The sequence below is a fragment of the Hyperolius riggenbachi genome, chromosome 2 (genome assembly GCF_040937935.1).
Source record: "Hyperolius riggenbachi isolate aHypRig1 chromosome 2, aHypRig1.pri, whole genome shotgun sequence".
Classification (NCBI taxonomy): domain Eukaryota; kingdom Metazoa; phylum Chordata; class Amphibia; order Anura; family Hyperoliidae; genus Hyperolius; species Hyperolius riggenbachi.
Genome location: NC_090647.1, coordinates 265,794,119 through 265,820,848, shown reverse-complemented (window position 1 = coordinate 265,820,848; position 26,730 = coordinate 265,794,119). Strand labels below are relative to the sequence as shown.

General features: G+C 43.0%; 1 protein-coding gene across 1 annotated transcript in view; it reads right to left on the bottom strand.

Moving 5' to 3' along the window:
* The window catches only part of VPS53 (VPS53 subunit of GARP complex), a 176,960-nt gene that overhangs the window by 24,985 nt on the left and 125,245 nt on the right, over positions 1–26,730 (bottom strand). Inside the window, exons 18-19 of the mRNA XM_068268614.1 lie at positions 17,530–17,678; positions 7,010–7,079 (exon numbers count right to left, since the gene is read on the bottom strand). Of these exons, the coding sequence (XP_068124715.1) occupies positions 7,010–7,079; positions 17,530–17,678 (219 nt within the window). The remainder of the gene's footprint in view (positions 1–7,009; positions 7,080–17,529; positions 17,679–26,730) is intronic.

Below are 26,730 nucleotides of genomic sequence, written 5' to 3'. Positions count from 1 at the left end.
GGTCGGGTCTCCTGTTCCTGCATTCCTACCCCTTGCTGCCACATCATCTGGTGCATACTGCGCCTGCGAACAACTATGGTCAGTGGGACAACGTGGAGGACCGGGGCTGCGGCGAGGGCACGAGATGGCTGCTATGGGCTGGAAGAATCCCAATGGAAGTAAAATCTGTTTAATTTTTGTTGCATCGGAAGTACTTTAGAGGGAACATAAAGCTAATGAAAGAAAAGGAGTTTCAATTACCTGGGGCTTCTGCCAGCCCCCTGCAGCCGTCCTCTGCACACGCCAGTCCTCAACGATCCTCTGTTCCCCCGCCACTGGCTACTGCGCCTGTTGTTCCTGGCCATACGCATCCTCATTTGTGCTCCCCTTGGTGAGAGGGTCCTGCACAGGCGCAATATGAGGTTTTCTCTTACTGCGCCTGACGATCTCGCAGACGGGAGTGCAAAAGAGGAATCGTATGGCATGTCAGTCGGCAGAAAACGAAACTAATCTTTGGCAGGAGAATGGAGGATCATTGAGGACCGGCACAGGATGGCTGCAGGGGGCTGGTAGAAGCCCCAGGTAAGTGAAACTCTTTTTCTTTTGTTAGCTTTAGGTTCCCATTAAAGCGGGAGTTTCACCATAAAAATCAAATTTCAACAGCAACTGGTCTGAGTGCATTAAGTTATAAAGATGCTAATCCTGCATTCAAAACTTTTTCTGCTGTTATGATTTGGAGTTATCACATACTAAGAAGCACTGGAACTTTAGTAGTCAGTGCCAAACAGCTGCATGCTGGGGGTTCTTTTTATCTAGAATATATTCCTCCTCTTCCCTTTACTTCCCTGCCAGCTGCTTCTCTGAAACCTGATCTCCTGCTCACTTGTATTTACAAGCAAGGCTGAGGTGACTCAGCGATTGGAGGAGAAAAGAAAAAAAACTAAAGGGCAGAAATGACATCAGGTTTTAGCCTAAACTGTGGGAAAAAGACATGGCCCCCACCAGGAACAGAATTATCTTAATTTACTATACACTGAATTCAAAACGTGGACAGTACAATACATGTGTTATGTAAGAAGATCAAGTATTTATCTACTTATATATCTGTTTTTTTTCCCTGGCATAGGATGGCTAATCCTACTGCTTTAAGAGAGTCAAATATTGGAGTAAACTGTCAACTCATATTTTAGTATATACTGTATCTTATGAAGATAGGGGCAATTAGCCATACTACATGCTCCATTCTGCATTTGCACTTTGTGAAGAAAGCCAGTGACCGTTAACAGAGATTCTAGTTGTCGGCAGTCCATGTTCAAATGGGGAACATAAAATAGAACCACATGTCAAGCCTAAGTAACTGTGTCTGTAATATTCTTATCAAATTACCATGGAGGACCTTTATAGAAAAATATAGTGCTACTGTCGAACAGAACATTTGCAACACTTTGTCACTTTCGTTATCCTCTCTACTGAATATGCAAAAGTTAAAAGGATTTCAAGGTAAACTCAATGGGTCTGCAAAGAAAGTTTTATTGCTACTGCTACAAAGGAAGATTTCTCTTGCTCAGCCTCCTACAATAAAAGGTCAACTAATTTTACAGGAGTACGTTATTTCCACCACGGCAGACTAAAAATCTTAAATATGTCTAAATACAGTTCAAAGAGAAACCATACCTAGGAAAGAAAGCTAATTTGAGCACATTTCAGCCCTCAATGAGTGTTTTCTACATCTGCATTTTTACACTGCAGCACTGCTTAAAAATAAAAGGAAACTTGTATTGAAAGGAATATGGCAAAGCAACTAGCTTTAGTGCTTTTAGGTTGGCTGTCAGTGTTTAAAGCGGATCCAAGATGGAAAACTAACAAGTAACTTGTCTTTATATCTTATCTAAAGCTTAAATAGTTTACACAGCAAAACTAGCTGCAAACAGCTTCAACAGTATATGATTATTTCTTCCTGTGATACAAGAGCAGCCATGTTCTGCTTGTGCTCATTACACACGGCAAGCTGCTCTGCCTCTCCACACCTAAGCCTGTAAAAATGCCACTTCCCTCTCCTCCTTTCTGCCTCAAAAAATGTCTGGCTAGTAACACCACCTCCACCTCCTTCTGCCCAGACTGAGCTCCCATAAGCCCTTGCTTCATGGGTCTCAAGAGTGCCTAGGTGCTGAAAGAACTGTGGGCAAGGCTTGTTTAGTTTATAGGGAATTAGGGTATTATAACAAAACAAACGTATTTGGCTTAAGGAATGCCCTATAAACTATATGTAAGGAACATAATTATGCAATAAGTAAAAGTTTCTCAGATTCACTTTAACTAAAGCATATGCTTTGTTCAGCAGTGGTGTGAGCACACAGCACCGATGCTGAAATAACTTCTGCTTTGCGTGGTCAGTGAAGGTGTGGCGCATTAGGCACCAGACCTGAAGCTAAAAAAGAGAAAGCAGATGAAATGTGAGTATCGGTTGGGGTTATGTGACCACTAGGATGGTTAGAGTTAGATATACATGTGGAAGGTAGAATTAGCTTCATTTGTAAGGGCGAGGAGGCGGCAGAGGGAGATGTTTGTAGTCAATAAAGATAGGGTGTTATTGTTGGCTTATAGTGAGGGATGTTATAGTTTAAAAAAACTGCTGAAATGACATTCAAAGGACACTTGATCCAAGCAAAGCTACCCAAGGTAAGTACAGATGTATGTTCATGCTGGATCCACATGGAAAAGGGGTTCTGAGCTACACTCCTCTACCTTTTTGGCACTGTATTGACCTGATGAAGTAGCCTTAAAGGGAGCCTGAAGTTAGAGATATGTGGAGACTGCCATATGTATTCCATTTTAAACAATATTAGTTGCCAGGCAGTCCTGCTGATCCTCTGCCTCTAATTATTTTAGTCATAGACCTTGAACAAGCATGCAGATCAGAGGTTTCTGACAAAAATCTGACAAGATTAGCTGCATGCTTGTATCAGGTGTGTGATTCAGACACTACTGCAGCCAAAAAGATCAGCAGGACACCAGACAACTGAAAGTGTTTAACCACTTCACCCCAAAGGTGTTTTTACCCTAACGGAAAAGAGCGATTATCACCTGGCAGTGCTCATCCCTTTCATTTGCCAATAGCTTAATCACTACTAATCACAATGAAATGATCTATATCTTGTTTTTTTCACCACCAATTGGGCTTTTTGGGGTTGATATTTGTTTTCAGTAATTACTTTATTTTCTATGCATTTTAAGGGGAAATGCAAGGAAAAAATGAAAAAAAAATACACTATTTTATCCAATTTCATCCCCTATGGTTTTAATATAAACACTGCTACTGTACATAAAACCCACACATATTCTCTGCCTATTTGTCCTGGTTATCACAAGATTTTAATTATGTCCCTAGTACAAAGTATGGTGACAATACAACATTTGGAAATAAAGGTGTATTTTTTCTTTGGTGGTTTTTTCCCCCCAGTATTTTCACGTGCACAGAAATGCACATGCATGCGCGGGAGCGCGCAAGTGCACGCGCACAGCGGCAGTAGCACCGTCTGTCTTATAAAAACGTCCTGGAGCCATTAGAGGCTCAAGCAGGATCTTTTATAAGTCAGCTTGTCATTAAGTGGTTAAAATGAAATAAATATGGCAGCCTCCATAAACCCCTTGTTTCAGGTTTAAGATGTGAAGTGCATTGTCCTCTAAGCTGAGTGAAATAGACAAAGCACTGAGGTATGTGGATCTAGAAAAACAGATGTCTGTGCTTACCTTAGGTGCCTCTGGTCAGGTATTCTTTACACCAAAAAATAGAGACTTTTTGCTTAATCACAAGATTGTGCCTCCAAGAATCTAGCTACTGCATGCTAGGAGAGAATGTTCACTTCCAACAGGTAATCACCTCTTTTCTTGAGGTCTCCAATTCAGTTTTACTCTTTTTTTTTTTTTTAATAGCGTTGTTGTAAACAAACATCTGTCAGGAGAGCTGCAGAAGCAGAGGTGCTGGTCGGGAACCACTGTCAAAACATCAGTTTTAACTCCGTAACATCAGCCAGGCAGGTAAGGATTAAGGCTTAATTACCAAAATGAAAGACAATAGCCCATATGAAATAGACAGCAGATTCCGGACTCTGCATTTCACACTAGCGAAGTGAGGTGACTAAAATTATATTATTATGTTATGTTAAACTTTCATGGACTGAAGCAGAGAACATTTGGATGAGCAATCGGATACAATATCTATCAAGCCCCTGCCATTGCCACCCTTGTACTGCTCAATGCAGAACAAAACTATGCATTAGCAAGTCACAAGCTCTGCCTTCTCCAAAGAGATTCCCTTCCCCAAGCCCCTTTAATCCCATCTCCCCCTGTAGGTTGATGTTGTCCAGGATGATTGAGTCCACAAGCCTAGGGATCTGAATAACTAGCCGACATGGTTCTTAACACTGGGAGGTCAGTTACTCTGTGGGAGAGGGCAAAAAACCTGCTCTGTCAAGGACAAGAGGCTCAATTCTACCACTAGTGCACAAGTAATGTTATGTGGAGGGGAGGGAACATATACTGGAATGGAGCAGTCCAAAAGTCCCGCTTAAAAAGAGGCCAAACAAATATACAACACCTACCAGAGAATGGCTATAGATGTATACACAATGTCTTATAAAAATAAATACCCGTGAACATAGCCTGACATACTAATAAAAGGCACTACTTGACAGTCCTTTGCTTTTTTTTTTTCTTTTTTTTATTATACCAATCAGCATTTAAATGGTTTTACAGCTTTCACCATCTCTAAATAAACATGACTTGTTACCTATAGAGCAGCCCCATAAAGAGAAGGTTACAAAATCAGTAACTAGGTACGTGCTTGTCCTTTACCATACTTTTTCTGCAGTTTTTAGAAAGCATTGTAAAGTGTTTGTGTTTGCTTGGCACACAAGTATAAAGTACAAAAATGAAGTATAAATAGAACTGCCGGTCAGGAAGCGTGGATTAAAATTCATGGCTTACCCCAAACCCTTTGAATGACATGCATTTGGCTGTTTCTCCCAAAAGAAAGAAAGAAAGAAAAAAAAAGCTAAAGATGAACAGCCTGAATTCAGGAAGGCGAGATGATTGATGGCATATGGAGGGATGGTAATGTGGTTTTGCTTACACAGCCTGATTTCCAGTATACTGAACACTTCCTAATGTGCTTTAAAATAAACAATTCAGAAAATGAAACTCATTACTCAATTGTTTTCATTGAAAAAGCTTGTTTTTCTACAGTGGTTTTGTGCGAAAATATAGATCTACCAGTACATATAATTTATTAAACAGAAGAAAAGCTTTGAAATAAGGATTTAATTCATATTTCACAATAAACCTTCAGTAGCTCCTACATATCTTGCAGATTATCAGCCTGAAACCTTATCCTGAACATAAAAAAAAAAAAAGATTATCCTCTGTGGACACGTTTTATGCTCCATTTCCAGGATAATCTGCATACTAGCCAACTATCACCTTTTTCTGCGAATGCCCTGACATTTGGAGGTCAGCATGGTGTCACAGGTCCCGCTTTGAACAGCCTGCCCCAACCCACGTTTGTCCTGGATCATGGGGGCTATGTTTTGGCAGAGTGCAATGAAATCTAGAGAACTGGTGAAGCAGACGTCCCCATCAGTTGCTCAAGAGAAGCGGCTGCTCAAAGCAACCAGTTTTGATCCTCCAGTGCTGACCTGAACAAAATTATATATGTACCTTTGCGAGATCATCCCTATTTATTTATATAGTGTTAAACTATTAAAACAGTGTGGGTATTCATTCACACTATAAATGCTAAAACAAATGAAAAAGAAAAAAAAATCTACCGTAGCACTAATTGGTACTTTTACAGGGGCTGCTTGTCTCATTTTGCAGATTTAATGATCTCCTCTGGCACCGGCAGTCATTTTCTATCACCTACTATGGAAGCAAATTCACTAGTCAGTACCAGCAAAATCCCAGGACTGGGCTTATAGTGTGAACTGACCTCATTGAAAACAATATATATCGGTTGAATTGTGACCTGACCAGTACAATTTATTTCCCTGGACATTGGACTATGTTGTCATTAATCCTATAACTGGCACACATTGGCTCTGGAGTGGCAGCAAATCCTGCAAAGGATTATGCAGCTGTACAGAGTTCGATCTTTCATCAGTTCAATATTTGCCAAGCATAGTGTGGATTGAACCTAACTGCAGCCGTTTTCATTGCCAAGAACCCTTGGTTGCCCTTGACACAGAATATTGGAAATTGTTGTTTCTTTGTTGCAGATGAACTCAAAGTGAAAATACTTGAGAAAGATAGTTCTAAGAAACCAGAGTTGCCAGTGCTTGCTGCTATGACAAGGGAAAACCAGAACTGCTGTGAATGAAACAATGGTGATAGTAATAACATACTTGTTTTACTTTCCCACACTAGAATAAAAGAAAAGGTTTAGTTCCACTTTAAGGCTGCTTTCACAGTGGGTTGTTACAGGCGCACGTTAGAGCAGCCTGTAACGTAGTCCAACTCACAGTAATGAAAAATCAATGGGCTGTTCACAGTGCCCACGTTGTGTTACAGTGTAACGCTGCACGTTCAATGAAAGTGCAGCATGCTGTGCGTTATATGGGGTTTTAGCCACGTTAGACTGTTTGCACATGCTCAGTAATGTGTCGTGGGAGTAGCCACATGGCTAATTAATATTCACTGCACTGTGTGACGTCACTGGCGGGACCACGTGATGCGGAGTGTCCCGATCACGTCGTCTCCACAGTCTTGACGCATGCGCAGTTTTCGTTCTATCAGTATTGAACGAAAATGGCGCACCAAGAGCCGCATAACGCGGCTCTATGTAGCGTCCAACATAAACACCACCATGCGTTGCGTTAGGGGCACGTTTTGCCACCTTAACGTCCCCTATAACGCAACGTCCCACTGTGAAAGAGCCCTAAGACTATGCATAGATTTATTTATGAATGGCTGAAGAAAAAATAATTACCGGTATGTATTAATGTGGTAATAAAAATGAAGCAAGATAAATGCTTACCTGTTCAGCTCCAACCATACTGATAGGCTTGCATTTAAACAGGTGGTTGATAAACTTAGGGATAAAGGAGCTGGAAAAAAAAACATTTAAAAAATGATTGCTAAAACGCAAAAAATAATTATATATGTAGCTATATAAACAAACAAAGAATGCATTATTAAGCCAGAAGGAATCCAGCATCAAACACCCATATCAGCAGTAGATTTACAAGGGCAACCATGCAAATGAAGCATTGGGTGTATTGATGACTGGTAATGGCTTGATCTCACATAGGGGGTGTGCTATTCTGCAATACTTGGCACTGCTAGCGGTCTGTGCAGCGTTAACCCCATGCAGTTACAACAAATGGACAGCGTTGAATTGTGCACCACAATTTTGGCATCCTTGCCCGAGGGCAAGAAAGTCCTGTGCTTCAGCATATAATTTAATAAACCAGCCAGGGCAGGAGAAATTTTATGCTGCAGAATTTAAAACATAAATCTGTGGAAAGGCCATCTGGGCCAGGTGCTTTCCCATTGGGTAGGGTTTTAATTGAATAGAGTATCTCCTGCTTCATGGTGTTTGCATTAAGAAGTTCTAAATCCTCAGAGGCCAACATGGGTAATCTGCTACGTACTACCCTTTACACTTTTCAATGGGGATGCTGGTTCACTATACAGGATCTGCTCAAAAAATGTGCATATTGTGATAAAGTTCATTATTTTCTGTAATGTACTGATAAACATTAGACTTTCATATATTTTAGATTCAAATACACACAACTGAAGTAGTTCAAGCCTTTTATTGTTTTAATATTGATGATTTTGACATACAGCTCATGAAAACCCAAATTTCCTATCTCAAAAAATTAGCATATTTAATCCGACCAATAAAAGAAAAGTGTTTTTAAAACAAAAAAAAAGTCAACCTTCAAATAATTATGTTCAGTTATGCACTCAATACTTGGTCGGGAATCCTTTTGCAGAAATGACTGCTTCAATGCGGCATGGCATGGAGGCAATCAGCCTGTGGCACTGCTCAGGTGTTATGGAGGTCCAGGACGCTTCGATAGCAGCCTTAAGCGCATCCAGAGTGTTGGGTCTTGCGTCTCTCAACTGTCTCTTCACAATATCCCACAGATTCTCTATGGGGTTCAGGTCAGGAGAATTGGCAGGCCAATTGAGCACAGTAATACCATGGTCATTAAACCATTTACCAGTGGTTTTGGCACTGTGAGCAGGTGCCAGGTCGTGCTGAAAAATGAAATCTTTATCTCCATAAAGATTTTCAGCAGATGGAAGCATGAACCCACTTTTGAACCAGAAACAGCAGCAGAAGCGCCTGACCTGGGCTACAGAGAAGCAGCACTGGACTGTTGCTCAGTGGTCCAAAGTACTTTTTTCGGATGAAAGCAACTTTTACATGTCATTCGGAAATCAAGGTGCCAGAGTCTGGAGGAAGACTGGGGAGAGGGAAATGCCAAAATGCCTGAAGTCCAGTGTCAAGTACCCACAGTCAGTGATGGTCTGGGTGCCATGTCAGCTGCTGGTGTTGGTCCACTGTGTTTTATCAAGGGCAGGGTCAATGCAGCTAGCTATCAGGAGATTTTGGAGCACTTCATGCTTCCATCTGCTGAAAAGCTTTATGGAGATGAAGATTTCATTTTTCAGCACGACCTGGCACCTGCTCACAGTGCCAAAACCACTGGTAAATGGTTTACTGACCATGGTATTACTGTGCTCAATTGGCCTGCCAACTCTCCTGACCTGAACCCCATAGAGAATCTGTGGGATATTGTGAAGAGTAATGGCCCATACTCACGGGCAAGCAAACCTGCATGTCGCTAGCACACGGGAGCGTGTGCGCGACAGTTCGGCGACAGCTCGTCGCCACGTCCCTCCGCATACACACTGCGGAAGAGGGACCAGTGGCGCGACGGAAGCTGTCGCAGACGTTCCTCCTCCCCGCCGGAAACTCAGTGCGCCGGCTATGGGGTTGCTGTCGCTAGTCCGCATACACACGCGGACTAGCAACAGTTGCGGCGAAGTTGCGGCGCCAACTGTTGCTAGGCGATTGACCGGTTCAATCGCCTGGCGACATCAGCGATGAGCGACGGTTCGGGGTGCGCTCCCGTGCAACGCCTCATACTCACGGGCGACCTGTGGCCGCAACACGCGCACGCCGCGTGTTGCGGCGACAATTGTAGCCCGTGAGTATGGGCCATAACTTGAGAGACGCAAGACCCAACACTCTGGATGAGCTTAAGGCCGCTATCGAAGCATCCTGGGCCTCCATAACACCTGAGCAGTGCCACAGGCTGATTGCCTCCATGTCACGCCGCATTGAAGCAGTCATTTCTGCAAAAAGATTTCTGACCAAGTATTGAGTGCATAACTGAACATAACTATTTGAAGGTTGACTTTTTTTTTTGCTTTAAAAACGCTTTTCTTTTATTGGTCGGATGAAATATGCTAATTTTTTGAGATAGGAAATTTGGGTTTTTATGAGCTGTATGCCAAAATCATCAATATTAAAACAATAAAAGGCTTGAACTACTTCAGTTGTGTGTATTTGAATCTAAAATATATGAAAGTCTAATGTTTATCAGTACATTACAGAAAATAATGAACTTTATCACAATATGCAAATTTTTTTAGAAGATCCTGTATAGCTGGCTGTAAAACTGAAAAAAGATCTCGTTGACTTCCCGAGGGTGGTGTACTAATTTCCCAGCTTGTGACTGTAACTTCTGAACTTTAAGTGTCTGATAGGGACCCTGTGACAGAGGCCAACAATTTCCTTGCCTCCTTCCCATATTTATAAAAGATCCCAGTAGGGTTAAAGGTGAAGTTTCCTCATACGAAACCATTTGTTGGCCTCTTGCTTAGTTAGCATACAGTTTTTCCTATTGTCAGCTGTAGGATCAACCTTCAAGTTAACATACACGATCTCACAGCCATTATCCTTCCCCTAAGTACTGCCTTTGCTGCATCCCGTAATAGCAGGGGGCTCTCACCCGACCTGCATTATCCTTCAGTTAGGCAACCCACCAGAATTACAAACTATTTTTAAAATTATCATCACCATATAAATATTCAGGAAATCTCCATAGCATGTCAGTTCCTCTGGGAACCTGCTCAGATGGTTCCAGAGAAATTGGGACGTGATCCGATATCACCATATCTAGTATATGAGCATTTATTAACCTGCTTTGCAGTGAAGGGCGGAGAAACAGATAGTCTATCCTGGAAGAGGAGGAATGCACATGCAAATAGAAAGTGTAATCATGATCATAGGGATGGATGAATCTCCAGGTATCTGTTAAATTTAGCCTGGAAGTCTGCCTGGCCATGTGGGCGTGAGGCATGCTGTGTCTAGCTGATGTGTCCTCCTCAACACAGACAACTTTGTTCCAATCTCCGCCCACTACCACATTGCCAGGAAGATCAGAAGATTCAAAATAAACTGCTTATTATTCACATTAGGGCAATAATCAAATTGAGGAGAATCCATCAGCCATCTATATCTCTGCATACGCCATCAAGGGTAGCATGCAAGCTTTTACTAATTAGTATTATGATCTCTGCTTATTTTCCTACAGCTGAAGAGCCCACACAAATATCAACCCATTTTTTTGGCATATAATGAATTTCCCTATCCTTGAGATGGGTATCCTGGAGCAATGTAACGTCAGCCTTAAAGGGAACCTTAACTGAAGCTACAAAAAAAAGTTTCACTTACCTAGGGCTTCCACCAGCCCCCTGCAGCAGTCCTGTGCCTGCGCTGTCACTCACCAATCATCCGGTCCCCCGCCATGGCTCAGTTTCGTTTTTGACGACTAATTAGTCGCAGAGCAGTGCACCTGCATGGCCCTAGCTGCGCTCGTCCTCGTTCGCGCTCCCGTTCCTGTGGCCGTCTTGCGCCTCCACAGTACGTGTATTAAGTACGAATGCATACTGCGCAGGTGCAAGAAAGCCACAGGGACAGGAGCGGGATCGAGGGTGCGTGTGGCCAGTGCCGTGCAAGCACTTTGTTAAAAACCAAACTAAGCCATGGCGGGTGACTGGATGATTGGTGAGTGATGGCATGGGCACGGGATTGCTGCAGAGCTGGTGGAAGCCACAGGTTAGGGAAACTTTGTAACTTCAGTTAAAGGTTCCCTTTAAGCGTTTTAAGGTGACAAACGACTTGCATTCTTTTTAGGTATGAAGCTACTTTAAGGAAACGTGAGGTGAGAGGTATATGGAGGCTGCCATATTGATTTCCTTTTAAGCAATACCAGTTGCCTGGCTGTCTTGCAGATCCTCTGCCTCAAATACTTTCAGCTATAGACCCTGAACAAGCATATGCAGATCAGGCAATTCTGACAGTATTGTCATAACTGACAAGATTACATGCATGCTTGTTTCAGGTGTGATTCAGACACTACTGCAGCTAAATAAATCAGCAGAGCTGCCAGGCAACTGGTGTTGTTTAAAAGGAAACAAAATATGTCGGCACTCATATCACTCTCACCTCTCGGGTTCACTTTAACATCGCAAGATACAATGTTCAGTACTATTTTTGAATCACTATAAGATAAACTGGCAAATAGATAGGCCTCGACATATTAACACTAGTAGCAGTATCATGAGCATACTTCCCGGTGGCAGAGCAGCTCAGATAATCTGCAAACTGATGGGATGAAAGCAGATCCCCTCCCCCCTCTCCCCTAAGTCAACTTGACTGAAAAACAGAAGTACATAATAGTAAGGGCCCGTTCTCACCTGAGCGGGAATCGCGCGATTCACGCTCACGGCAAACCGCTAGCGGTTTAGCAAAAACTGCTACACAATGTAGCGAGTGGCAGTGTTCCCACTGCCGCGGTTGCGGTTAGCGATAACCGCAACCGCGCTGCATGCAGCGGTTTGCCGGCGACGAGCGTTCCGTGATTAGCGATCTTGATTAGCATGCAAAGCACGCCAATCGCGATTGCTCCAAAACCGCCACAGTGTCCAGTGATTTTTCCGCGCTAATCGCGGGAAAATCACTCCCGCAACGATTCTAAGTGTGAACGGGCCCTAACAATTTCAAAAAGTAAAAAAACCATAAGGGCCTTTTTCTACTACACAGCTGAATAGCAAAATCGCAAATCGCTAGTGATTTTTAAATCGCTAGGGTTGTTACTTTATCATAGAAATCATGAGAAGTATTTTCCACTATAGTGATTGTCTTTGGAAATCGCAATAGCTTTCTGGAGCGATTTTTAGAGTGATAATGCAATGCAAATGAAAAATCGCAATTGCATAACAGAATTAATAAAAATCACAATCACAATCGCTGACGTCTGTGATTTGTGATTGCGATTGCTAGTGGAAAAGGGCCCTAACTGTGGCAGGTGACTTCACTTTTTTCCAACTGGTCACCCTCCTTTTTCTCTCCTAAAGCCAACAGGGTTTAACTGAGAAATCTCAATAGTCCTCTAGTTAACCGCAAAACAGAAGTAATAGCATTAAAGTAATAATATAATTTAAGTATTCATTGCGAGCGGCCAGTGTGGACACAGAGGAGAACCGGGGCTGTGACGATGGAATGAGACTGCTGCTTGGGGTTGGAAGAAGCCCCAGGTGAGTAATACATAGATTGTTATTTTCACCTCAGAAGTCCTTTAAAGGCACGTAACATCATATTCTTATATTTTCGTATTATAGTCTAAGTACTTTACTATCACCATACGTGGGTCCTAGTTACCTCTGGTAGATCTGGGGGTGAAATCCTCACAATGGAATTGCAAAGTGTCCGGTTTGTGTGTCTCCGGTAGGCCCCCCAATTCTCAAGTTATGGAGCTTTGTTCTATTTTCTAAACATTCCAGAAATTGCCTGTTCTGCTGCCTCAATTCTCCAAGCTGAGAAGTAGTAGATTCAGTATCTTGCTTGCACTGCAGTATGCGCTATGCAGCTTCCTCAAGCTGGTCAGAGTGATCCTGCAGCTCCTGCTTAATGGGGACGAGGGAACACGTGACAGCTTGCTCAACAATGGCTTGAAAGTATGGGGTAATCTGCCTCACCGCTGCCTTGGCAAGTTTGGTGTAATCCAGGTCTGCCATCTCCCGGGCGCATCTCTCCCCCTGGGAGTCAGTGTCAGAGTCCCATCCTCCCGCTTTCTGCCCTCTACGGGATACACGTGGTGGTGCTTTAGAGGACGATGTCATCTTGGAGGCCATCGTCTCCTTGCCAGTAGTGTTGGTGAATCCTGGAGGAGGTAATGGTCCATACACAACTAGTTGACTCAGGGTGGATGTTGTCTGCTCTGCTGGGTTCGGTTAGCGAGCGTGAGAGGAATCTCACTGCGAGTCAGTGGCTAGCCAGAGCGCCTCTCACATGCCTCTGACCATGTAGGCACAGTAAACTGGAGAGCAGGAGTTTCAACACTTGCAGCAAATGGTAAAAATGTACTAAAGTATTGGACATTAGCATTCCAGACTGACAGTTGGTACACTAAAAACTGTTTTCATAGATCACCTCATCTGGCTGAAAATGTGTGGACAGAGATGTCCAGCTCATGACTGCTTTAGTGCCCAGCAGCAAGGAGCTCATCTCATGCTTAATATAATGGCTGCTGGGTTCTTAGAAGCTGCTTGAGGATGCACTGAGTGAATGTATACAATGTAACTGCATACCACCATCTAGCCATTCCAGCCAAAGGTAACTGTATATTTGCCAAGGCTACAGTCTAGGTCTCTGGCATGCAAACTTGCTGTGTTTGCACATTGTAATGCTTTGGCAGGTATCAATATGTACACAAACTTTGTGTATCAGAAGTTTAACAGACACTCAGCAGTGTCAAGAGACAGAAACACCTTTGGAGAGGATAAAATTAGTTCAAAATACAAAATTCTCAAAAAGTATTTTTATGAGATACAATTTTGAGCTGTATGCTAAAGAGGAACTTCAGTCTAAACCAACATACTGTCATTAACCACTTAAGCCTTTCCAGACAGGATAATATGTAAGTACCTAGATAGGTAATATAATCTCTTACCCACCCTGTTTTAAAAGAACAGGCAAACATTTGTGATTTAATGGAGGCAGCCATCTTTTTGGTTGAAAGGAGGTGACAGGGAGCATGAGACACAGTTCCAACTGTCCTGTGTCCTGATCGCCCCTCCCAGCTTTGCATGCTAGGCAAGGAGAACAGCAGCATTAGAAATCCCATCATGCTTAGCACATCATCAGGGGAAATATGCCAGGGCAGATTTCTTTGATAGGGTGGAGCTAAGCTTCTTTGCAGCTAAAAATGAGGATTGGGTAAGAAAAAAAAAGTTCTGATGCTGCGAAACTGTTAAAGAAACCCCAAGCCTTTTCAGTGCTGCTGAGTAGATTTTTAGTCTGGAGGTTCACTTTAACTTTTAACAAACGCAAAATAAAGCAAGATTTCAACAATGGATAAAATAGTTACTTTGTACAATTCTGTAACCACAATTCTGTAACCACGGACATAGCTTGCTAACAACAACTATAATTTAACACTAATGCATAGTATACAAATGTTATCTAAGTGTATGTGACTGCCACTATGAATGTACATGCTTTTTCAATATACTAAAGACATTGAGATTAACATCTACAGTTTAAATGACAACCCTATTAAGTTTAGCTGTGCTGGACATTAAAAAAAAAAAAAAAAAAAAGAGTAACATTTGTAATTCAGATCTGTTGGCGTTATAGGGACAGGAAGTGAACAAATGACCAGCAGTAATGCACTGGTGTTGGCAATACAGGGATGGCATCCTTACTCTTCTCTAAATCAGATCCATAGATGACAAAGTTTTTTGTGTCTTTCCCAAAATTGGCCATAGACTATAATGGACATATAACTATGGTGGGGATTAGACTGAGCCCCCCTGAGGAACATTTACTAACAAGCCTATATACTGTAAAAAAAGTGCTGTGGAAGGTGTCAGCGCTACATAAATACTACTTTAAAACTTAAAAAAGGCTTTTTGTTAAGAAAAATACATATGGTCATCCTACTTTCCTGGGGCATCAGAGCACAGCACAGCTGCACCATATTACTTTATAAAGATCCATGGCCTGGCCTGCCCATTTGCAATACTGCAACACAAAGGGTTAAAAAGAATCTTTAGTGGTTTCTAATCGTTCTGCGTTTGAGGTACATTTTCCCAGAGACTTTGATGTAACTCATTTCAGAATGCAACTAAAAGTAGGCTGGTGGAAACAGAATTTATAACAACATATACAAACATAAATCACTACAGAGAGAATTGAATGTGTGCATTAAACACCAAGTGAACACCTGACAAAACTGGCTAAGTAAATTTGGCCTAATTGGCTATTTATGAGGCAATGCTCATGCAAATATGCATTCGCTTTCGCATGCCAACTTATGCAGGGTCCAAAACCAATGCCACAAAGTGGTTGCCCTGCGGGAATTAGTTCATGCTACAATAGCACTATCCAGGAGCGCCACGAGGAGGCTTCCCAATGCCCCCATACAACCGGGGGACCGCGGGGTCCCAGGTGCTCTCACTGCCTGGGAACCACAGCAGCACCCCAGAGGGGGAGGCTGGGTGGCGGATGGCTCTTTCCAGGTGGTGTGAGTCCTGGAGTGGGCTGTCTGCACCTGTCCTCCCCCCCCCCCTTTGAGTGCTGTGTGTGAGCCTGCCCTGAGCTCCAAAGCTCAGTGCAACCCATGCTTCATTCCTTTCCTTTTCAAATGTGTTGCACCCAAGCTATGCTCAGTAGCACAACGCAATGGACGTTAAGGTAAGTGCCTGTTTTTAAATATTGGGAGGTGGGTGCGGACGGCTCTCCCCGGCGCTGGCCACGCTTGGGGGGGTTGTCGATGCGCCACCCAGCCTCCCCCTCCGGGGTGCTGCTGTGGTTCCGAGGCAGTGAGAGCGCCTGGGACCCCGCGGTCCCCCGGTTGTATGGGGGCATTGGGAAGCCTCCTTGTGGCGCTCCTGGATAGTGCTATTGTAGCATGAACTAATTCCCGCAGGGCAACCACTTTGCGGCATTGGTTTTGGACCCTGCATAAGTTGGCATGCGAAAGCGAATGCATATTTGCATGCGCATTGCCTCATGAATAGCCAATTAGGCCAAATTTGCTTATCCAGTTTTGTCAGGTGTTCACTTGGTGTTTAATGCGCACATTCAATTCTCTCTGTAGTGATTAATATACAAACATAAGACCGGAGAAAAATAAAAACCCTTCAATTGTACGATAACAACTTCCAAGAGTAATCATCTATGTATATTTAAAAGACCAAAAAGTTGACTTTTGGCATTTACTGTTAAACCACTTATGTTATTCATTGACGCTGTGTACTAAAGCATGTCATGGCAGCTCTAAAAACCAAATGCCTTGCACTCAATGTTTACTAAAGATTTTCCTCTACAGTAATAAAATGCTACAGACCACAAAGAAATCACTTCAAGTGCTACTGCTAGAGGGCCAATGAAAATGACTTGGTTGTTTATCCCATGAAATCCACAAAATTGTAATGGACACCACAAAATATCAAAGAATCTTAGCACAGTTAAACCTTTGTTTATGCTGTCTATACAAACCCTTTCCCTTCTGATTTCAGGAAATATTAGTGTCACAGGATATTGTGCTCAAATCAGATGTTAGGTGCAGACATTGTCCATTCACATGGACAGGAACTCTGATTTCTAAACCATGTGACCTCCACTCATCCAGTCACATGCCTTGTCTGTACTGATTCCGATCAGTCACTTCTAATAGTTACAAATTTCAGTCTGTGTGTTGAATCTGCATTCCACATAAAAAGCCTTTTTCTGAAGTTACCTGTATAATATAAAGAAAGTTATGCTTGGTGAGCAGTGCCACTGGTGAGCAGTACAAACAGCTCAGCACCACTGCAGGTCACTGTAGTGTACAGAGTGGATCAGCCTTATTCAATGCAAATGAAGAAAGCCACCACACTCTACTGCTTTAAAACGTCAGCTGCATTTTCAGCGTAGTACTGCATGGTCTACAGTGCCAACGTCACTGTGTAGGTGAATGGTGAGTCTGGGTAGTGGCGAACAACGAGACGCATGGGAGCCCCTCCTCGGCATGCCAGATCTTTAGCCACATCCAATGCCCCAGCGACCATGCGAGTGCATTGTTCTACCCATTCACCTTGCCCACCAGAAGCCACATCGTCATATGCCATTCCTCTGCCCATAGCAACAGATGCATCTGTACATCATCAGGCCTCTAACTGTGGCCTGAGGGATCTTTTGATCCCTGCCGTTTGACAATCCTCATACTTGTGCACCAGGCTTTACACACTCAACTCTTTCAGATGGGCTGCTTCAAGACACATGACCAAATGTCTAGTTAAAACATTGTTTTTCTTAGAAGAATAAAGAGCAAATAAATAACCACATATTCAAAACAAGATTTAAATGCACAAGCCTTATTTTCACAGAAAAAGGTAACATTTGGGCACTGCACTTACTAAACTATAAAACAGGATATTTAAAGTTGTGCCTGAGGATGGACTTTAAGGGAATGTCTGCTTACTTACTTAGCAAATTTGATACAGAACTGTGTGAAGTACTTTCTGGTAGATGCCAGGTTATCTCGAATTATGGGAACATTTTGCTTGATGTGTAGAATGATTGATGTAACATATGGACTTTGATCCCCAACGTGCTCCACATTCTGCCACTGCATCTATAGAACAGAGAGCAACAACAATTACTGACAGCAAAGCCGATTAACAAAAAACACAGAAAATTACAGTAATGTCGTGTACTTTCTTCAATGAAAGGATGTAGTAAAACAGCCATTAGAACAACAGCACGGGGCTAAAGAAAAGAATGGAAGTGTTACATGGAAAATAAATGACTTGAACACATGCCAGGAAAATAAAACTGCTCAGCTAAGGCGAGTAGTATCATTTTTTTTTCTACTGATTTTGGTGTGGTTATTTGAAACACAAATACGTTTTAAACAAAGCAGCCTTTTGAGTCAAAGCATCTGATCCTCTTATTCTGGGACAGTGACATAAAGTATAAAGGTGGCCATAAATCAGGCGATGTATAGGCAGATCGATCATGAGACAGATCTCTCTTTGATTGAATCTGATTGGAGAAACATCGGTTGCCTGCCCATACGTCTCAGATTGATAGCGGCACATTTTCAGCATGAAATCTATCCGAATCGGCCTAGTGATGACACTTCTACCGCACTCCCCACAAGTGTAAAGTGTCCCCTTCCTCCAGAGCCTTTGCAGTGTAAATTCTCATCTGCCCTGCTGGCATGACTCCCAGTGTCATCCTCCATCACTTCCATGTCCCCTGTTACCGCTAGCACCACCATGTGGTGCTTGTACCACGTCACCTAAATGCAACTAGTGCCACACGGGGGTGAACTGCACACTAGGCGTTTAGTGCCACACGTGGGTGAACTGCATACTTTGTGCCTAGAGCCACACGGGGGCGAACTGCATGCTTGCATAGTGGATCAGCCATTGATCTTCTGGGGAATAAGTGCCATCCAGTTGCTATGTAATACAACCAAATGGCAGTAGGTATACCCACATGTGTCAGTGGTTAACAATTACTAGTGAGCGACTGCAGCCCAACCGGATGCACATGTAGGGGACAGAGGGCAGCACACTGCTCATGACCCCAAATGGGCAGAAGGATCAAAACCAAGGACAACTTCCAAAGAGGCAAATGTTGAACTCTAAGGTCTAATCGTGTCTGATCATTTGTTACTTTTGGAGTGACAATGGGCTCAATGTAAGACGATACAAGAGAACTCCCCTGTTGAGATAAAAATATAAAAGCCAGACTAAAAATTATTAAAATGCTTATTGGTTGTAATCTACAATTCATCTGAGAGAATGTCTTTTGGATGGATGAGACAGCAATGGAGGTTTTTGGCTAGTTACACCAGTTCTGTAAAAACAAATGAAAAAGATGAATCTTTCAAGGAAAAAAAGAAAAATGCCTACTGTGAAACATGAAGGAGAAGTGCTAATATTCTGTGACTGCTGTGCTCTCTCTGGCAATGGGTGCCTTTAGTCTGTGCAGGGAACAATGAAATCTGAAGACTAACAAAATGTTTTGGAGCAAAGTGTGAGACAGCTATGTCTCAGCCTCAGGTCACGCACACTCCAGCAGGTTGCAGGTGAACTGAAAGAAGAAGAATTTTACTTTTGTTCTGCAATGTTTTGTAGCAATGCTAGGCAATATGCTGTGAAAGTTCACAAACCAATACAATTAAAACTATTCAGACAATTTGAAATTTTCATGTTCTATTGTTTGGGAACACTGAATATCAGAGGAAGTTTTTGTTTCTCCTATAAATCATAAAATAAACTATGAAATAGTAAAATTAACCTCTGCAAATAAATTTAAATTACAAAGAAAAACAATAAATACCTTACTGTATAGGTATCCACCCTTTTAATATAACCCACCTATATTATCAGCAAATTAATTTCCTAAGTTCCATTTATAACTAAATGTAAATTGCCAGTTTTAAAGAGAACCCGAGGTGTGTTTAAAGAATGTTATCTGCATACAGAGGCTGGATCTGCCTATACAGCCCAGCCTCAGTTGCTATCCCAAACCCCACTAAGGTCCCCCTGCACTCTGCAATCCCTCATAAATCACAGCCGTGCTGTGAGGCTGTGTTTACATCTGTAGTGTCAGTCTCAGCTGCTCCCCCGCCTCCTGCATAGCTCCGGTCCCTGCCCCCGTCCCTTCCCTCCAATCAGCAGGGAGGGAAGGAATGCAGGCGGGGACTGGAGTTCTGCAGGAGGCGGGGAGAGCAGCAGACTGACACTATAGAGATAAACACAGCCAGCTCTGACAAGCTGTTGTCAGCAGCGTGGCTGTGATTTATGAGGGATTGCAGAGTGCAGGGGGGCCTTAGGGGGGTTTGGGATAGCAACAGAGGCTGGGCTGTATAGGCAGATCCAGCCTCTGTATGCAGATAATATTCTTCAAACCCACCTCGGGTTCTCTTTAAGGAAAATCCTGAAGCAATATATAATACAGTCTTCAACAAACCTGAGGTTTGGAAGAAGGTCCAAAGCATAAAGCTCAGACTTTAAAAAAATGGTTAAAACAATGTCAATGTTCCATTATGGCAGAATCAAATCTAGATCTCAATCCAATACAGAATTTGTGGATGGACTTAAACAAGGCTATACACTAATGATCTTTTGAAAAGTTTGAGAAATTTTAGAGAGAGAAAAATTGAGAAAAAAATGAGTGTCTGAACGTACACAACTTAAGAGATCTAGTCACATACATTAAAGGCTGGAATTGCTGGCAAAAGTGCATCAGTTAAAATACTGACTTGAAAAGCAAGTTCAGTATGGTCCGGTGTTAGTCATGGGGCAAATATCCCGACATCTAACCAACTAAAAAAAGATAGTAATATATATTAAATTGCTTCTCCCCACCCCCTTCCAAGTAACGTAAAACATTCTGTGGAGATCTGTTTTGAAGTGGGATAGTTTATTTCTGTTAAATGGCATAAAAAATTATATCCTCCATTATTCAACATTTGTGTGAAAGAGTGAGAGAGAGAGTCACAAGAGCTGATGAAGCAGCGTAGCACAGGCAGTAACTAATTTCAGGACAAAGTGATTATACACAGTGGCAGTGATTACAACACCAATATTTATGCTACTTTTCGTTCCAATTTTTTAAATAGCCAAATGTTTTTCTTTGTACTGAATTGGAAAATAGCAATGAAACGAAAACTCGGTGTATCATCATTTTCTGCTGTTTCTAAGAGCAGCATGAAAATCCATTAGGAGAAAACTGAGCTTTGCTGTGGTTGTTTTGTCGCAGAGTAAATTCTATCATCAGGCCTGGAATGATCTCCCCCTTGTGTTTTGCTTGGGTATATTCCAAGACATTTTCAAATGGATCCAGCTAACATGTATAATGAACAATCAGTAACCACAACTGCTGCCTGCTGATTGCAATTTGTCTCCCCACAGGTAACTTCCTAAACTAACAGACACTGTCAGGTACATTGTTCTCAGCAGAAGATGGCTGCCCACTAGCAGAGAAAAACTTTCAATGTATTCTCATGCTGCCATTTTCATACAAGATCTTGAAGTGGAAACTCCTGGTTAAATAAGAAATGTACAAATGTATAGGCACTTTTTGTATATTCATACTGTATCCTGTCTTCCTTTATGACAAGTGCTACTCTCTAGTATTTGCCAGCATCATGACTTTCATAGCCATGTTGATATACTGTATCTATTTATACCTTCTATGTAGCTCCTTTGCAGTGAGCACAGAGGAGTACTTACAAGGTTTAAATAATTGATGGACACCTGCAGTGAAAAGTACTGGAGCAAATGAGGTAGTATAAAAGGGCACAGGAACACCGGGATCCTGATATAGTGTAGTAGTGGCGAAATAAGTAAAGGCCTGTGTGCTCGCATGAGACGCCGTCCCACCACGCGTCTACGCCAGCTTCAGTTTTGACACTCCGGTCATTCCTCCGCAACGTAGGCTGAAGGTGACTCACTCACCCACGGATGCTATCTGACCCCAGTGCCCAGAAGTTTTCCTGGTGAGGCTATCTGGAAGAGCTTGAAATCTGTTGCGGGCTACAGTTCCTGAGATACATGCCCTTTGTGAATGCAGCGAGGACTGCTGCTTGCTGCCCGCTCCACATCCTTGCTGGGACACTCTGACCTACAGCAATCACAGCTGAGGTGGTGACAATCTTGCTGGAACGCCTGGATGCACAGGGGATACTACGGAGTGGTGAGACCATTACAAACAGCCTGCTTTGTATGACTGTATGTGACTGACATCTGGCAGCATTCCTTTGCACACTGGCTTGCACGCTACTGCTTTTGCTTGATCAGAGCTACTTTTTCTGCTGGCTTGTGGAACTACTGATTCCATCGTGGAGCTTTGTCATTTGACATTTGTTCAGCTTGATGTAAACTAAATAACTGGCCAGTTGTGTGGGTGTTTGATGTATGTATGTGTGGTGGGATGGCCATCTCATGCTGTTTTTAGTAGTTTAGTTTTATGATGTTGTTCAGGTAATAAACTAATTTTTAATATTTTTGAAAAAGCTCTTCTCTTTGTATCTACAAGGATTACCCTTAGTTTGATCGCCTCTCCTAAATAGTGTTGTAAGAACGTAGACTGAATAATAATGAAATATCAGAAAGGGGGTTACTCATAAATTCTGAGGTTCTAGCCAGCAACCGCAATCAGCGCATGTTGGGAAAATCCTGTCCCCACTTGGGTGCACAGACACTCTGGTAGCACTTACAGAAATGGAGGACACAGCGGTCAAAGACAACAGAAAACAACCCTCGTAGGGATATACTGCACACACGCCCGTTGTATGTCCAGGTCAGAGCCTCAGAGGGCACCAACTTTGCCTACTTACCGGAAGAAACAGTGCATTTTACCAATACACAGAGGGGGATGCTGGCACACGGGAGTTTTGGTAAGAATTTGCACACCTCCCCATGGACACATATTGGCCTCAATTCACTAAGCTTTATCAAACACTTTATCAAACGTATGATAATTTACCTCATGGGTAAAATCTAATTTTGAATTCACTAAGGTGTTATATACTTATCAAATGTTTTATTGATAAAAAGTTCAATACATCTATAACACCTTAGTGAATTAAAAATTAGATTTTACCCATGAGGTAAATTATCAAACGTTTGATAAAGTGTTTGATAAAGCTTAGTGAATTGAGGCCATTGTGTCCACTTTTCAATCTGTGTTTTTAAGCAGAATGCTTTTAAAAATGATCCTTACTTAACTTTACATAAACTGTTTTGCATTGGGTGCTCAGGCACCATGGTTGTTTAATGCATGTTTTTTTCTTTATAAATGAACATCCCATCACACAACCAAGAAATTAAATTAAAGAGGCACTATGTTGTGTGTAATTGCTGTTGAAATCCTGAGAGACATGTAAATAGTGATAGACAAACATGTTCAGTGGTGGACAGTTTGTGGCAAACAATGTTTGAGTTTACCGCAAATGTGTCCAAAAGTGCGCGCTTAACAATGAGGTCAATGGCAGCCAACTTTAGTGGTTAATTGCTAAGCCCTGATTCATGCTAGAAATTTGCAGGGTATTTTAAGGCGAACAATTGGGAATAATGGAATTTGTTTTTTAAAAAGACCTTAGTTTTTAAGAGATTTCATTTAAAAATTATGATAGGAAAAAAAGTGTTTTGTTTTTTTACTGCGATTAAATGACAATGTATCTACCTATCATTAGTGTAAATTTATGTATATCAAAAGAAAGAATAGTGAATTTCATGCCGGGGTTTCCAGGTGGTCATTACCCAGTGCGTAATGATCACCTGGAAACCAGGTGGAACTGGCAATGCTTTTGGTTAGGGATCGCTGTACAGCCGCAATATTGTTGTATAAGGATCCCTGGCAACTGTACCTTTTTTTGGGGAAAATAAAAGTTACTACCTCCAGTGCCCAGGAGGAGGTAGGGGCATTGCACGCCCTGGGGAGGGGGTGATGATAGCATCTGGGACCCCTAGATGCTCGCCCCCTCCCCAGGTGACTTTTGTGATGTTCGAACATCACTACTTGTAAATAGGTAAATCAGGCAGCTAAATTAGAAAAAGCCCCAGAGTTGAACTCACAGCCTCCTGTGTCAAAGGCGGTTCCTTTACCTTTATGCTTGGCTTCTGAAGTGGTGTTTGGAAAGAAACAAATTCTACTCATTTTTCAGCCTAGTCACTCAGCACATGTAATTCTACCTTTGGAGGTAAAAAACAGAACATTGTAATTCTTTTTTTCTACCTCAGGAGATTACCCAAGTCCAGTGTGGTTCTTGCTGAAGGATGGATAATGGATACAATTTCAGCAAGTAGGCTGATTTATTACAGAAATGATAATGACCTGAGTCTACTTTAGATAAATCAGTGAAGATTATCTGTGATTAATTGGTATAGAATGCTGCTCTGTAATTTCTGTCTCATCAACTAAACTTGCAGATACAATTGTCAATTTAGACGATTTAGAGCCGATGATGAACACGTTTTCAAAATCAGAGTTTAGTATATTTGAATGGAGGTAAAAATGAAGTGTTGAATTTTACACATGAATACAAGACTACTCTAGGTTATGTCAAACACAACATGGCCTTTATAGGAAAGTGAAGACATAATGGCATCTTCTGTGAGGATGCTGACCTTTTTCAGAAATAGTAACTTTAATACTAACTGCTTTGTTGAATAGCACAAGCTCCACTTAGCTTCCTAGAGCAGAGTCGGATTTATAAATATGCAGTGTGTGAATCTGCAGATCTACTTTCCCACCAGACAAACAGGGGCGTTTCTAGGGTCCCTGGAGATCAGTGGCACCTGTGGGCACCAGGAGGGGAGGTATATGCGGCTGGCGCAGCGCGCCGCGGCAAAAAATGGGCGTGGCCATGCGGTGAGTGGGCGTGGTCATGGGTGGGGCCAAATGTACATGAACTTAGCAGCGGTGTAAGCTACGGATAACGGGCCTGCCCATCGAAATATTGGACGGAGCCCCCTGTCCTTTATTTCGATCATTTACAATCAGTATAGGCATAGATCAAAGATGTATACGCACATACAATTTTGATTGGTCAATCACTGACCCCCAATTTCCCACCCCCGTGCAGTAAGTGGGCCAACAGACAATGAATTTTATGAACAGAGCTAAAATTGGCTAATCAAAACTGTATGTGTGTACCAGGCTTTACAGCTAATACTGTACATACTGAAAGTAGCAGGGATCAGCATACAATACAGCTGGTTTACAATCAATAAAGGCACAGAGTAACACCTTACACTGTACACACTGGAGGTAAATCAGCACACAGTGCAAGCACTAGAGAACAGCGTATACTGTACATACTGTAGGCAGCAGAATTCAGCACACTGCAGCTAGCGTGCCAAAAATATGACGATCACGTTGTGTGGCGTGCTTATCGCGCCGCACCAAAAAATGGGTGGGCCATGGACCAGAATATAGGTGTGGTAACGGGTGGAGACAAATTTACATGAACCTAGCAATGGTGGGACATCAGATTAGGACAGTGGTGGCGAACCTTTTGGAGGCCGAGTGCCCAAACTGCAACCCAAAAGTCACTTACCGGTATCTATCGCAAAGTGGCAACAGCAATTTAAACTAAATACTGTACAAACGTTTTAACTCATACATGAACATTATGGAAAATCCAAGTTGAAAATAAACTGTGAAGATAAACAATTTCATCCATCCTACTCCTGAAAAATGTATTCAATTTTTTAGAACCTCCCAGTTTTATTTTCTGTTTTAAAACGCTAAAAAAGTAGGTTTAATGCTATTGTCTCATATGATAAGGATTCAGCTTTTCCCATAGTCTCGCAGTTAGCAATCATGTGACCCCCAACAAGACATATTCAGCAATCATGTGGCCTCCAACAAATCATGAGGCCCCCAACAAGACAAATTCAGCAATCATGAGGCCCCCAACAAGACAAATTCAGCAATCATGAGGCCCCCAACAAATCATGAGGCCCCCAACAAGACAAATTCAGCAATCATGAGGCCCCCAACAAATCATAAGGCTCCCAACAAGACACATTCAGCAGTCATGAGGCACATAAATAGACAGCATTTCACATAAATAGGCAGAATGCCCCCTTAATATGGTAGCCCCCCCAAGTTAGGTAGTGAGTGACATGGACCCCCAGGTTAGCTAGTGAGTGACAGGCGCCTCCAGTTAGGTAGTGAGTGACAGGGACCCCAATAGTGAGTGACAGGGAGCACCTTTAGGTAGTGAGTGAGTGCCAGGGAGCCCCTTTAGGCAGTGAGTGTGTGCCAGGAAGCCCCTTTAGGCAGTGAGTGAGTGCCAGGGAGCCCCTTTAGGCAGTGAGTGAGTGACAGGAAGCCCCTTTAGGCAGTGAGTGACAGGAAGCCCCTTTAGGCAGTGAGTGAGTGACAGGGAGCCTCTTTAGGCAGTGAGTGAGTGACAGGGAGCCCCTTTAGGCAGTGAGTGAGTGACAGGGAGCCCCTTTAGGGAGTGAGTGAGTGACAGGGAGCCCCTTTAGGGAGTGAGTGAGTGACAGGGAGCCCCTTTAGGGAGTGAGTGAGTGCCAGGGAGGCCCTTTAGGGAGTGAGTGAGTGCCAGGGAGCCCCTTTAGTGAGTGAGTGCGTGCCAGGGAGCCCCTTTAGTGAGTGAGTGCGTGCCAGGGAGCCCCTTTAGTGAGTGAGTGCGTGCCAGGGAGCCCCTTTAGGGAGTGAGTGACAGGGAGCCCCTTTAGGGAGTGAGTGACAGGGAGCCCCTTTAGGGAGTGAGTGACAGGGAGCCCCTTTAGGGAGTGAGTGACAGGGAGCCCCTTTAGGGAGTGAGTGACAGGGAGCCCCTTTAGGGAGTGAGTGACAGGGAGCCCCTTTAGGGAGTGAGTGAGTGACAGGGAGCCCCTTTATGGAGTGAGTGAGTGACAGGGAGCCCCTTTAGGGAGTGAGTGAGTGACAGGGAGCCCCTTTAGGGAGTGAGTGAGTGACAGGGAGCCCCTTTAGGGAGTGAGTGAGTGACAGGGAGCCCCTTTAGGGAGTGAGTGAGTGACAGGGAGCCCCTTTAGGGAGTGGGTGCGTGACAGGGAGCCCCTTTAGGGAGTGTGTGCGTGCCAGGGAGCCCCTTAAGGGAGTGGGTGCGTGCCAGGGAGCCCCTTTAGGGAGTGGGTGCGTGCCAGGGAGCCCCTTTAGGGAGTGGG